This window comes from Guyanagaster necrorhizus, assembly GCF_019112545.1.
Source record: "Guyanagaster necrorhizus MCA 3950 unplaced genomic scaffold BT62scaffold_3, whole genome shotgun sequence".
In the NCBI taxonomy this organism is placed as follows: domain Eukaryota; kingdom Fungi; phylum Basidiomycota; class Agaricomycetes; order Agaricales; family Physalacriaceae; genus Guyanagaster; species Guyanagaster necrorhizus.
The window spans coordinates 1,966,396-1,979,109 of NW_025064882.1; the positions used below are offsets into that span (position 1 = coordinate 1,966,396).

The 12,714-nt window shown below is 49.5% G+C and overlaps 6 protein-coding genes across 6 annotated transcripts; 3 read left to right on the forward strand and 3 right to left on the reverse strand.

Moving 5' to 3' along the window:
• Positions 1–187: 187 nt before the first annotated feature.
• BT62DRAFT_1000779 (uncharacterized protein) lies at positions 188–1,717 on the forward strand (the record flags this gene model as incomplete). The annotated part of the gene is made up of 2 exons (XM_043176670.1): positions 188–1,102; positions 1,154–1,717. 2 exons carry the CDS (start codon positions 188–190, stop codon positions 1,715–1,717), a joined length of 1,479 nt encoding a protein of 492 aa, XP_043045032.1.
• Positions 1,718–1,870: 153 nt separating this feature from the next.
• Positions 1,871–3,372, reverse strand: BT62DRAFT_882476 (uncharacterized protein; the record flags this gene model as incomplete). The annotated part of the gene is made up of 3 exons (XM_043182706.1): positions 1,871–2,785; positions 2,831–3,166; positions 3,214–3,372. The coding sequence occupies 3 exons, from the start codon at positions 3,370–3,372 to the stop codon at positions 1,871–1,873; spliced, it is 1,410 nt and encodes a 469-aa protein (XP_043045033.1).
• A 461-nt stretch (positions 3,373–3,833) lies between these two features.
• Positions 3,834–5,448, forward strand: BT62DRAFT_927244 (uncharacterized protein). The gene is made up of 7 exons (XM_043185208.1): positions 3,834–4,246; positions 4,296–4,419; positions 4,472–4,694; positions 4,749–4,835; positions 4,888–4,994; positions 5,045–5,138; positions 5,186–5,448. Exons 1-7 carry the CDS (start codon positions 3,937–3,939, stop codon positions 5,273–5,275), a joined length of 1,035 nt encoding a protein of 344 aa, XP_043045034.1. The 5' UTR covers positions 3,834–3,936; the 3' UTR covers positions 5,276–5,448.
• Positions 5,449–5,471: 23 nt separating this feature from the next.
• BT62DRAFT_882438 (WD40 repeat-like protein) lies at positions 5,472–7,447 on the reverse strand (the record flags this gene model as incomplete). Its single annotated transcript, XM_043182704.1, has 6 exons — positions 5,472–5,767; positions 5,818–6,000; positions 6,036–6,432; positions 6,490–6,876; positions 6,935–7,044; positions 7,099–7,447. The coding sequence occupies 6 exons, from the start codon at positions 7,445–7,447 to the stop codon at positions 5,472–5,474; spliced, it is 1,722 nt and encodes a 573-aa protein (XP_043045035.1).
• A 238-nt stretch (positions 7,448–7,685) lies between these two features.
• On the forward strand, positions 7,686–9,859 carry BT62DRAFT_927245 (uncharacterized protein). The gene is made up of 2 exons (XM_043185209.1): positions 7,686–7,979; positions 8,033–9,859. The coding sequence occupies exon 2, from the start codon at positions 8,036–8,038 to the stop codon at positions 9,491–9,493; it is 1,458 nt and encodes a 485-aa protein (XP_043045036.1). The 5' UTR covers positions 7,686–7,979; positions 8,033–8,035; the 3' UTR covers positions 9,494–9,859.
• Positions 9,631–10,980, reverse strand: BT62DRAFT_431409 (HMG-box). The gene is made up of 4 exons (XM_043180871.1): positions 10,603–10,980; positions 10,375–10,547; positions 9,983–10,319; positions 9,631–9,925 (listed from the first exon to the last, which is right to left on the reverse strand). Exons 1-4 carry the CDS (start codon positions 10,727–10,729, stop codon positions 9,768–9,770), a joined length of 795 nt encoding a protein of 264 aa, XP_043045037.1. The 5' UTR covers positions 10,730–10,980; the 3' UTR covers positions 9,631–9,767.
• Between the last annotated feature and the right edge of the window lie 1,734 nt (positions 10,981–12,714).

Sequence of the window (12,714 nt, forward strand, 5' to 3'; positions counted from 1 at the left end):
TGCCTTGACGCGTGAATGGCGCATAGACACACTTACTGCAATATCTCCGCATTTTACAGTCTGAGCATTGCTTGATATCACAATCCTTCCCTGCGATTTTCTGACAGATAGCGCAGGATGGCTTTGAGGACTCCATCGCGTTGGTGAAAGCAATTTGAAACTTGAAAGAATGCCCCTAATGGAAAAAATGTCGGGAACACATGACCAACGCGTGGCGATCAGCGCGCCGGGACCAGGACTGCGATTATTGTCCAACAAATGTGGGTCACACCAGACCTTTGCAAGTATAAAGGGTGGCATAAATGTCCGCTGGCATCGTTATCCCTTCCCACATCGTCAATTCTCCAACCCTTCTTTCCAGTGCTCGTTCTTCAAGATGGCATCCCATCTGCCTATATTGCCTCCCCACGGTCCACTGAACATGGAAAAACTAATTCACTTAGCTATTCCCAAGCCAAAGCCTGTGAGAGAGATCCAGAAAGCTGCCTCTGCCACCAAAACTACGAAGATCACCAAACACACCACTCCATCGACCGACTCGGATCCCCCTAGGCGCACTTCCTTGCAACGCAAAGAAAGCCGAGCCGAAAATGCTCAAGCTGCTCTTCACCGTCACCAGGTTCACGCCAGGACGAAAGCAGTCAAGTCGCGTCGTTCGGGAAAGCTACCTGCGAAGAACCCTCGCTTCCTGACTGGCAGGGACCCCATCCCATCAGAGATTTTCAAACCCAAAGATGATCGCACAGCACGCATTGCATCTTTGAACTCCAACCACATCTTCATCCTTGCAGCGCACAGGAATCAGCAAACGTTTGACAGAAACGCCGCAGAGAAGGCGGTGGCGAAACGCAACATCCAGATGGACGAGCACGACAAGAGTGCAGATTTGTTGAGGAAGCAACTCTATTCAGATGAGGAGGAATGGGGGAATGATGTCGAATATTGTGAACGTAAAGGAGGGGACTTTGCGGCGAGGTTGGTTGAGATGGAGGAGCGCTTGAGGCTCATGGAGCAAGAGGGATACTTCAGTCAGGCCAAGATGCAAGAAAGAGCTCGTCCTCAAGACCCTTCGTCCTGCAGGTATCCGGAACCCATCACTTTTGTGAGTATTGTCTAGTCCCATGACGCGGTCGGCGCTGATTCGGTGTGTTAGTTTGGCACTACGGAGAGCAAAACCTCAGGTCTCGACTACATCGCCCTCTTCAGCGAAGTCACGGAAACCGTCCTAAAGCTCAAAAGCGAGTGCCAGGACAGAGGTGCAACGGAGCTCGATGGGTCCGATGCTACTCGTTGGGCAAAATTCCAATTCGACTTGCTCCAAACTGAAGCATTGGCCAGAGGAGGGTCACTTACCGCCGCACTTCATACTCAATACGAGTTGAAATGGAATTTTCTCAAAGCTGAAAGCCAGCGGCCAACGGCGCCAACCAGCCGCGGCACTACACTCTGCACATTCCCCTGGCCGTGCCTGGATTTTGTCACCACAGTGGAGGATCTTACAGACGAGAGAGTCCACGACTTCTTGTTGGACCCCGTTAGGCCCCTTGCGCCCGTGAACAGCCACATATATATCCTCAAGAAGGAGCTTTTAAGGTGGCATCCGGATAACTTTTCTGATACTCTTGACCTGGTGAGCGACGGGCACAGGAAGAGCATTCAGAAAGGAGCTGAGATAGTCATAAAGCTGATATTGGATTTGTTGGAGGCGTATGCTTGATCTTCAGGCTTTTGATATTCTTTACTTCGTCAATCACCTTGTCTAGAAATGTTATTCAGGTGTGAGTCTTCTGAGCGAATAAGATAGATTTTCTCTCATACTGTGACCGCGCGCCTGGCGAGCCATCCATCGTAGACACGAGGCAGAGGCGCATCACTGGCGGCTTCCTCCGTTCGCGCCGTCGTCTTTCTCGAACTCCGCAGACTCTGACTGACCATTCCCTGCGACCAAACTCCGGTTGTATATCTGAGAGACTTCTACCTCAAAGTCTTTTGCTATTGGATAACCTTGTTCCTGCATCTCTTTCATGGCAATATCATATCGATAATCTCCGCGAGATGCACACGTCACGATGATGGCCTCGTATGTCTCCTGAATGGGCTTGAAACCTGCGGCCTTCATTTCCTCCAAGTGGAAGAACGCGTCGTCATACACCTCTTGCGTTAGGCAAAGCTCTATCATTTGCCTGAATGTCGTTGCGTCTGGCGGGATATCCAGCTCTTTCATACCCTGTAGCATGATGTGACCGAGTTGTAAATGCCGCGCTACTATGCTACCATCGAGGAGAGTTCGGAAAGTGTCTCGGTCGGGGACGACGCTGTAATCGGAGAAACTTTTGTATGTGCCAACTGCGCGCTGGAGGTCTCCTAGCGTGACTGCAGCTTCAATGATAGCGTTCAAAGCAACGACGTCTATGGTGGCCTTTTCGGCCTGTAGCTCGTCGAGAATGGGCCAAACTGAATCTAGCGCGTCTACGTCTTTTGATATTATACGGAATATCGGGAGGGCCGTCGAAGGCAATGGGAGTATGTTATTGGAGCGCATGACATTCAAGGACAAGATAGCCTCTTTTAGACGGCCAGCACGACAAAGGGCCTCGACCAAGGGTGCGACATGATATTCTTGCCATCGAACTCCGGCAACCTTTAGAGCGCCCAGGACTGTTGTGGCCAAGTCGGACAGACCGTGCCGGGCTGCTGTTGTGAGCACTGCAAGACAAAGACCTTCATCCGGGTTGATATTGAATCGTTTTACGACAATGTCCCAACACTGCAGCACCCCTTCGTCCTATTGACCATGAATCAAAGAAAACCGATGCATCGCGTAACTCACCCAAACGGCCTCTGCAGAGGCAATCAAACAGCTAAGCCATGGCTCGGGGCCAAGTCTTCGGATGGAAGTTGCCTCGAAGTCGGTTGCAAGGTCCACTGCCAACCTGCTGTACCCCTGCTCAGCTACGACGACGACGACATCCTGGACCGTTTGAAGTGACGGTTCAAAACCGGCCAGCTTCATTTCATGCAGGAATTGTAACCCAATTTCCACATTTTTACTGGCCGTGAAGAATTGAATAATCAATTGGTAGGTTTCGCCATTGGGGCGTATACCTTTCTGGGCCATCAGCTCGAGGATGTACCAAACCTGTGTGGTCGTTTTGTCCTTGACAGCCTAAAGATTCGGTGAGCAAGGGAAAAATAGACGGCACACCGGCTTACGAAAATGAGGTGATTGAAGGTAGCGATGTTAGGTTCTACCCCGCACGACACCATGTCTTCGTATACTGCAAACGCATCCAATGAGTTTGAACCATACGCAATTGCCAATAACAAAGAATTGTAGGTCGTTGTATCTGGGGAAATACCGTTTTTCTTCATGTTCGTCGCTACTTCGAAGGCTGATCGTATATCGCGCCGTTTAAAAGCATCCTGTATTGCTGTATTACACCGGGCGAGGCTAGTTCCATGTCGGGATTGTTGAAAGACTGTGTCGGGCTCAAATTTCCAGGGCGTACTGTGCAGTTCTATAGACGAAGAGGGATCTGCTGGTTGCGTAGCAGTGGAAGCAGGTCTCCTGGGACATCCTGTAAAAATTTTAAGGTAGAGGTATGTAAAAATGCGCAGACACATACGGGGCCCCACGACAGAGGTATATTGAAAGTTTTTCTTCAAGAGATAGGAATGGCCGCGTTTTAGCGACGACCGTGAAGAAGAGAGCATTGACGTGCCGGCTCGAGGTTGTGCCGTCGGAGAGGCAGGGAAATTGATGCCAAAAACAAAGGCAAATAGTCGCGTGACAAAGGGCGCGCAACGCGTTACATAATAAACCGTCGGCCTGTCCAGTTTGTCGTCAATCGGTTGCATGGTGTCCCGGACCGGTATCAGCACGTGAAAACTAGACTTTTACTTAACGACGACGACGACGACGATTCGGTGTCCCCAATGGCTTCCTTGGCTTCCCAGCCCTACGTTTTCGATCCTAGGCCCAACTACCCACTGGTATCAACACTCAAGCGATACTGGAAACCCTCGTCGCCATATCTTGAGGACGAGGATGCTCTGACATTGATATTTGCTCATGGATCCGGATTTCACAAAGAACAATGGGAACCTACTATTGAGGATTTGTTCTCCTTTATTGAAGTACATGGTGGCCTTAACATCCGTGAAGTTTGGTCGATAGACGCGTCCAACCACGGCGATGCTGCTATATTGAATGAAGAAGTTCTGCGGTGGGGTTACGAAGAGACATGTACGCGTAAATTATTTCATCTTCTTCAAGTGACGCAGACGCGTGGCAGTTCGATGGGAAGAATATGCTCGCAGTTTACACGCTCTATTAATGGGATTGGGCACCGGTGTCGACGTAGACTTTACCAGTCGTCGTCTTGTGGGTATAGGACATTCAATGGGAGCTGTATCTCTGTAGGATGCCTCATTGTAGCTGGATTCACTGTTTCTGATGATATAATTACAGACTTTTGTCCATGACGTTCAATCCTCGTCCCACCTTCGAATCTCTAATTCTGGTTGAGCTGATGACCATGAACCAAGATCATAGCTATGCTCCCGGAACGTACCTCTTGAATGCCTCCCAAAATCGTAGGGACATATGGCCGTCAAAGGAGGAAGCCTATATCATTATGAAAAGCCGAAAAGGGTTGCAAGCATGGGATGATCGAGTGTTAAGACTTTTTGTGGTACGTACGTGCAGCATGAACATAATAATGAAGTAGTCAACTTATTGGTCAAAGGAACATGGGCTTCGACCGCTGCCTACGATTGACTACCCAGACCAGGTAAACGGTGTTACTCTGAAATGCTCTCGAAAGCAGGAGACTGTACGTTTAGCCTCGTTACCAAGAATTTCATGAATACTGGACCTGCAAGTAGGCCTGTTACCGCGACAATTTAGGTTTTTCGCGTGCCTACCGTGGCATGGCGTATTTCGTCAAGCTGCTACCTATACACCTAATCTACGGTGCTATTGATGACATCCTGTACGCATTACGGCACTTCTTCGTCTTCATCATCATGACACACTTTCAAGGCCGCCCAAAGTTAAAGACGATGTAATTAACAACGCATGTGGGGGAATCGAGAACTTGGGATCTGTTTCCCGAGTCGAGGGTGGAGGTCATTTGGTAGGTATCCATTCTGAGGCTCGTCGAGGTGCCTCAAGCTTCCTTAGGTTGTTCAGGTGAACCCTAAAGGTTTGGCAGAGAAGATTTGGGCAGCATTGACGTCCTCATCGAAAACTGCAGCTCACGCCAAATTATGACGTGCAACTTGTAGTCTGAATCTTGGCTTTCCACCAATTGTTCTAGAAATATTCGAATACTTTGAGCACTGTCGAAGTCCATCGATATAAATGGCAGGTCGGAGAAAATCTTGTAAGATACCAGGTATAGTTGTGTACCCACTAGATATAGAACAAGTTTCATCGGAGCATAGCAGCGCTATGATAATGTCCGAGATCAAAGTGCGACAACCAAGGCGCGATTCCAGCCCTTTTTGACATTCTGCCACCGTCCTAACCTGTGTTCCCTTCCCATGCCTGCGACTAGCAAATATCGACCGGCATCCCTCCGCTTTGATACGTCAGAGCCAGATTGCCCCTCTTTCGTCCATGCTGCCGCATCAAAGAAACTTTGCGGGGGAGAGATGAACTGCAGAGAGTTGACGATGCCAAACGCGGGTATTGTGCCCACTAGAGAAAAGGACTTCAATTTGGAGTCCAGTTTCCACAGCCGTATGTCACCCTCCCATGAACCTGAGGTATGAAATGTGAGTGTCACGAAGACGGAATGGAAAGGTACAGACCAGATGCGAACAAATCGGAATATCGAAGACTGGCCAGAGCTGTTACCCACCGGGGTGTTTTGATAACGCCCTCGGTTTCAGAAGAAACTTCGTTGAAGCCGTGGCTCAAAGCTTGGGTGAACACTGGCTTCTTTTTCTGCGTCACCCATAGACATATAGATCTAACAACAGGTAATAAGCCTTCTTTTCGCTGCAATAATGAGAAAAGACGTGCCCACTGTCTCCACCACTGACGAACATGGATTCGTCGATCATCGCGATACATTCAAGGCGCCCTTCAACGAACTTCATCGTCACGTCCCGTTTTGGTTCAGGCTCGCCGTCGTCCTGATCAGCAAGACCACCTTCCAAAACATCTCGCACGCGACTACGCCCTCCGCCCCGAAACACGAGCTGCGTCTCTTCCACTATTTTCCAGTACCGCGCTGTCTTGTCTCGTGCACCCACACTGACACAGGTCTCCCCTCGTAGGGAATCGAGAGCAACGACATGATCCTGATGACCGAAAAGCGTCTCGACATAGCCCATAACTCCAGGGGATAAATCGAATACTTTTAGCGACCGGTCCAATGAACCTGTGTATAATTGATGCGTTCCTTTACGGAAAGATAAAGCCTATGGAAAAGTAGATTAGTCCGAGACGGAAGTCCACAGTAGAGAAGTAAAGAGTACCGATATTGTATCCTTGTGACACATTGGCCCAATGAAGCCTCTTATCCACTGTGCATTCTCGGCATCCCAAACTCCGAGTCTACGATCCTTTCCTCCACTGGCAAGGTACTTTCCGTCGTCACTTAGAGCTAACGTCAGAACTTCATCGGTATGACCCTTGACCTCCTCCCCACCAGATGTCTGCACTTTCCCCTTGCCCTTCGTCTGAACCCGTATTGAGTGGAACATTGCGGCCTTCTTTTTAGAGATCAGGTCCCATTTGGTTATGGTTCCATCCTTTTCCGATGTGAAGAGATATTGACCAGATTCTGCAGCCACAGCGCATGTAACGGAAGATTTGGATGTTTTGGTGCGAAACACAGTCCTGAGAGGTTCAGAAAAGTCAAACTTTGGGGGAATACGTCAGTCAAAACAGGTGATATGTTGTAACATAAAGTGTACGAACGGAATCTGCGATAAACAGATGTATTTTCCCCGAGTGCTCCAATACGTCCTGCTTCAGCCTGGCGGAAATGAGTTCCCGGTCGATTTCAGCCGCGTCAAATTCACCGTCGGCTATCCAAAATGTTCAGCAGCTTGTCCCGTAAAGTTGGAAATAAAGACACGCACCTAGTTTTAGCCCTTCCTTGACACCGTCGATATACAACTGAGCCAGTCTCAATCGTTTCTCTGCTGGTGTCTCATTGGGATCCTCTTCCCCACTGACCTCCTCATCGTTGCTCTGTGTCCTAAGGTCCATATCATCTATGTCTCCCGCGTCGTCATCGGTATGGTCAGAATCCAACTCCTCGTCAGCGGTCTTCCTCTTCTTCTGGACACCATTGGGCTTAGAGCCTTGGAATCTAATACCGTTTTGTTGTGCGCCCTTACGCGGGACTTTTTTGGAGTTACTGGGCCCTGCATCATTTGTGCGCTTCCTTTTTCGAGGTTTGGACGATGTGAAGAAAGAATCAGGCATGAGATGGACGTAGGACCTGGAGTGCAAAAAACTGCTGCACAGATTAGGAAGGAGCTATTAATTAATTATTTATTCCGTTATTATTTGCTAGCGACGCTAGAATCCGCTCTGGAGAAGACAAGATCACACACCCTTCAAATTCAAATTTGTCATTATGACGAGAACGTGGGAGGTATTGTGATTTGTGTTAGGCTGTTGATCACTGGGCAGACAAACTCACGAAGAGCTTCCTCTACCTGTGCCATGTATTTATACTGTTTTCTACCTAATCTGGTACTTCCTCCCCATTTCCTCCCTCATGTCAGCATGCCGAGACATGCCGCATCACCAGAATATCGCAACAGGAAGGCTGTACCAACTAGAAGACAGAGACCTTCTGCCGACTGGCATCACAACAGCATACGCAGTCGCGAGAAGAGGGACACAGCACTGCCATCCTACCCCAGATATCAGTTTCATGACATAACGTTCTTGCTTTTGACCACAAGCTGTACCACAAAAACAGCGAGCACTAGGAGCAGCAGCCAGCTGGGTATGTATCGTATTCTTCGTCTTTGAAGCAAGTATCGACCACGATGCTCACAGGAGATGGCGCCTTCCCGCCCATTGTCCTGGCCTCAAGGCCATCTTGAAGAGGACTTTGACCTACCACCGTCTTACGAATCCGTGCTGAATGCAGACTTTGGTGAATCGCCAGCGCTAGCGCTGGTGCAACATCGAGATGCGCCTCTCCCGCCTCTACCACCCGCCGAGCCGAACCCATCCGAGCCGGCACCATCACAGCCGACACCTCCCCAGCCGGCATTACCTGATTTGAGTGAACCAATCACTTACCCGCCAAGTCCTCGCCCGCGACTTGATCGTCGGGCCGATGCAGCCAACAGCCGACAGTCAACACCTTCCCAGTCGGCATTACTTGATTCGAGTAAACCAGTCATACGCCCGCCGATTTCCCGCCCCCGACGCGATCGTCAGGCCGAATCAGCCAATCGTGAAACTCCCCGGCCTCCGCCAATCCATCCTCGTCGACGTAGCACGCGAAGCCCACAAATACCCGAACCTATTCGTGAGCGACGGCGGAGGCGAAGTGCCCGCCCTACGCAACGATCTATCACCGAGCCCATATCCCAGACAGCCCCCGCCAATCCTGGCAGATCCAGCGCAGTGCCACAACTTTCGACCTTTGCATCTCAGCCTGACCTGCCCTCACCTCTTCTGCGTACCTCCACTGAGCTCCTACTTCGCGCCCGAAAACGCCAATCCAGTTTTTTCGCGTCCAAGTCCAAGACGGGACGGGAGCTTCGTGAGGCCATCAAGGAGATCATTCCGCAGCTTATCGACGGAGAAGAAGGTGTGCTAACCGTACTGAAAGATGCGTGCCAGTGTACCGGCGGTAAACTTGATCTTGGCAGTGTCTTGAGAGACCGGACTGGAAAGGTCCGCGTCGGTAGTCTCAGCAAGAATGCTTCTACCGCGTCGTTGAGAAGAGACGATTCAAATCGGTGCTTGCTATTCGCTGCTGTGAAGAATGTAAGTGGCGGTGGGATCTTGAGGGTTTTGCTCTCGTATGCAGCCCCTATACCCCTTAATTCACCCACCATGGAAGATATCAGGCTTGCTTGTCTCCTTCGTGGAGAGGGCAATGCCTTCTTTCAGAAAATTCGTGGGTGGATAGGGTTAAAGCCGCTAGTCAATGTCATTGAAGAAGGCGATGCAGAGGGTTTCCGAGCTCAGTTCGATTGGGACGGTCAAAATGTCGAATTCATTGCGCGAGGCCGGATTTGGTCTATCTCATACCAGAGTCAACCAGTACCCAGGGTGGTCCTGTCGCTCTTATCAGAATCCCCGCCGACGTGGGTCGATGCTCGTCTTGTCACTCCCAAGACAGAAATATTGCTGCGGTCAACAACACAGCTAATCCCTGACCGTTGTCGTCGTGGTAAGGATCTGAGTGTTCCGTGGACGGGCAATCTTGGCCGAGGGAGATGTCAAATGGAGGCGAAGCTGGAAAAGCCTCGGGACGATGGATGGTGTGTCGTATGCTAGCCGCGACTGAACTCAAATCGCGATGGACGTAATATTAAACCGGTTACAGACTTGATTGAACTTTCACTTTTTGTTCATCTGCCAGGTTCGTCGTACACTCCCGCGGGTCACAACGACCCACGAGGTATACTCGTTCTGACGGAGTCTTTCAAATTATGGACTAGTAGGGCGAGCGTTACAGAAGTACAAATTGTTCTATAGCAATACCGTGATCAAGGGATCTTTATGAGAAGCGTACATATATTATTGGTCGTAACAGAACGTAGGCAACTGTTCATATCCCCCGCCTAGGAAATATCAGGTAAGAGTTAGGAATGGTGTTGGCCATGGGCATCCTGTAGGACAAGTCCGGAGTTCCAGCGCAAAATGGAGTGTTTAAGAAGCTAGGGACATGGTACGATGGAACATGAGCGGCAGGGCGCTGGGATAGACCTACGCCCAGCGACGATGTAAGAGAATATTTAACTTGTTAGGGAGACATCCACGCACGACGAAGAACATTATTTGTCCTGGAATAGGATGCCTCTCTGGATAGTCTGGAGGCATCTTCATGCAGAACCTGGCTCGGCCGTGCATTCATTATTACATCCAGTGCCGGATCTTCCAAAGTAGAACGTCTTGGCCATAACTCTTCCAGATCGCTCTCTGGGCTTTCTGACCATTCAGATTGCGCAGGACCGTCTTTAACACTACCAACAGCGGAGCCGTTGGGTTGGAGTCGTTGCCGTCTACGAGTAGACTTGCGACGGTAGACATAATGAGGATACTTGTTCTTGAACTCTGCCTTCAGTTTTTTAGCCTGGTCTTGGTACCATTTTTTGTCTCTCTGAACAGACAGGTTATTAACCAAACTACCCAAGATTATATGTAAAATAACCAACAAAGTGCATTGTGGCCCATTCTTTGCTCAGGATCTTGCTGACGTCTCCAGTCCGTAGAGCATGGTTTTCCGCAGAGATCTGTGGACGTCGCAGACGAGCAAAAATCATGAACGCATTCATTGGTCGCTTCGGCGTTCCGTCAGCATTGAGGGTTTGAGCTCTCAAGGCTTCGCCTGGAATTAAGTGTCAGATACCCGTATTTCTACAGACGAGACTATGGGAACGTACAATCAACAAATTCTCCATAATCAGGAAATAGATTGGTATGGTCGGAAGCTTCTGGTGTCAAGGGAGAATTTGCATTTCCAGAGGTCCTCGTAGTGCTGATGTAGCTGGATTGAATGGTGTGGGGCATTCGAGAAGCAACGATGAATTGGCTGATAATGATGTGCCGATGATCAAATTGATCGAGCACCGCTGAGACGAAAGAAGGGAGGAGGCAAATAGCGACGGGGGAAGGGTCTGAACCTCGCCAGAAGATGTCTCGTCTTGGCTGAGTATTTTCAAGCGCGCTCCCGCTGTGGGACAAGAGGCTGTTGTTATGTTGGCGCTGTTACATATTCAATCCTTTCGCCTACACAGAGTAGCCAGGCATGCAGCACTGCCGAAATGAGTAGACCAGGGGCGGGCGAGGTTCCGAAAGGTATTCAGCAATTGGAGAATTGAGGCCTAGAAGAGCGGGCTTGAAGGTGAGGCCCGAACAGATGATCATTACCTCAGGTTAGCCTGCTAGGGAAAAAGGAATAGTGGCATGATATGATATAACATAACTGTACTATCTTTGCTGCGACCGTATGTCGGTTCATATAAGCAGTTCATATATAAAATGATTAGGTTGTGGGTGAGAGCCTGTTTGCGTCACTTGAAAGGCTTCTTTGATTTGCGTCGGGAGACCAAAGAGGACCAGAGTGCTTCGGAAGTAGTAGTCACTGAGAATACATGCGCGCAACGCAAGGAATATGTTCTGATTGATTCCCGCGGTAGCCACAGAAAAGCACCGAGATTGACATTAATCTCATAACAGTTCTTGTACTCTATTTGCCCTACAGAACGATTCAAATGGCTTGTGTTATCTCCTGGCGGGAACTTACTCACTTCTTTGTTTGAACCTTCTCTGAACCAGAGGGAAAAGAAGTAGGTTCTATCTGAAACATAACATCTCCTTAAGCCGTTCTGAACCGCGGTCCCGCTCCAGGCGGGTCCCGCCCTTAGGCTAATTGGACTCGGCGTAGATGCATGTCGCACCGACGTGCAGACAAGCTGCCCACTCGGAGGTCGAAGTATCATGGATAAGCGTTCGGACGCTTCGGCTGCCGGCTAGCAGAATGTTAAGGGCTGAGGCGCTAACTGACCCGGTGTGTTATCAAGCATTGACTCAAGCGAAAACACTTGTTCAACGGGCTCTACGACGTAGACGTTATAGTCCAAAATCAAGGCAGTGTGCATTGGTAATCTAAAAGAGAACTGATCAAATTAGATGAATATTACAAACAAGAAGCAGACCCACGACAGACTCCCCCGACGGAACCTACATGCATTATCCAGGCATTTGTATAAATGTGTGCTGAGATGAGGCGAGATATACCGCTTCGTAAAGATTTGTGTAGTGGATGCCGGCAAAGGAGTGGCGTTGAGATGTGTTGGATTATACATGTTCCCACCAAAAGGATTGGATTTGGTTGTCGCGCGTGCATTGGATATAAAAGCTTTCGTGGAAGAGAAATCAGAGAAATGTGTCTCGACTTCTTTTCCCATGCCTCCAGATAAGAAGTTTCGTCTAAAAGAATTTCCTGGGGTCCTTTCCAAGTGGTCAAGGTGATTCACAACTCTTTGGGCGATGCCGTATGAGGCGCTGCGGCTATGCTGCTCATCGTTCTCCAAAGTTCCATCATCCTGCGGTATTTACTGGCCTCCATTATGAGAAGGTGGACATCTTCGATTTGGAAAATAATGTGAAGCTCAGTCAAAGACGCATCTCCTTGCATGTTGCCCAGAGCGCGCGCTAACCATTCTAAGTCCGTGAAGACGTAGAATGCAGTCCATTGGCATCGATGTGAACTCGAAGAGTGACCTATTGATTGTCGCACAGGGCAGACCGGCTCATTCCGAGCCAAGTTGGAAGCCGGACTCCTCCGGGCCGAGTCAGACGCTGCATCTTTCATCTTTTATGATTTTGATCATCTTGGAACCGGCACCAGTTAGTAGGGTCAGGTTCAAATGCTGGCTGATACAGGAATGCGACACTTGAAGTCGAACTGGCGATTGGAACAGAAAACTGGAGACATCAAGAACTTCCCCGGGCCGCTGCTTGCTCTGGTACTATACGGGCGCTGAATATGA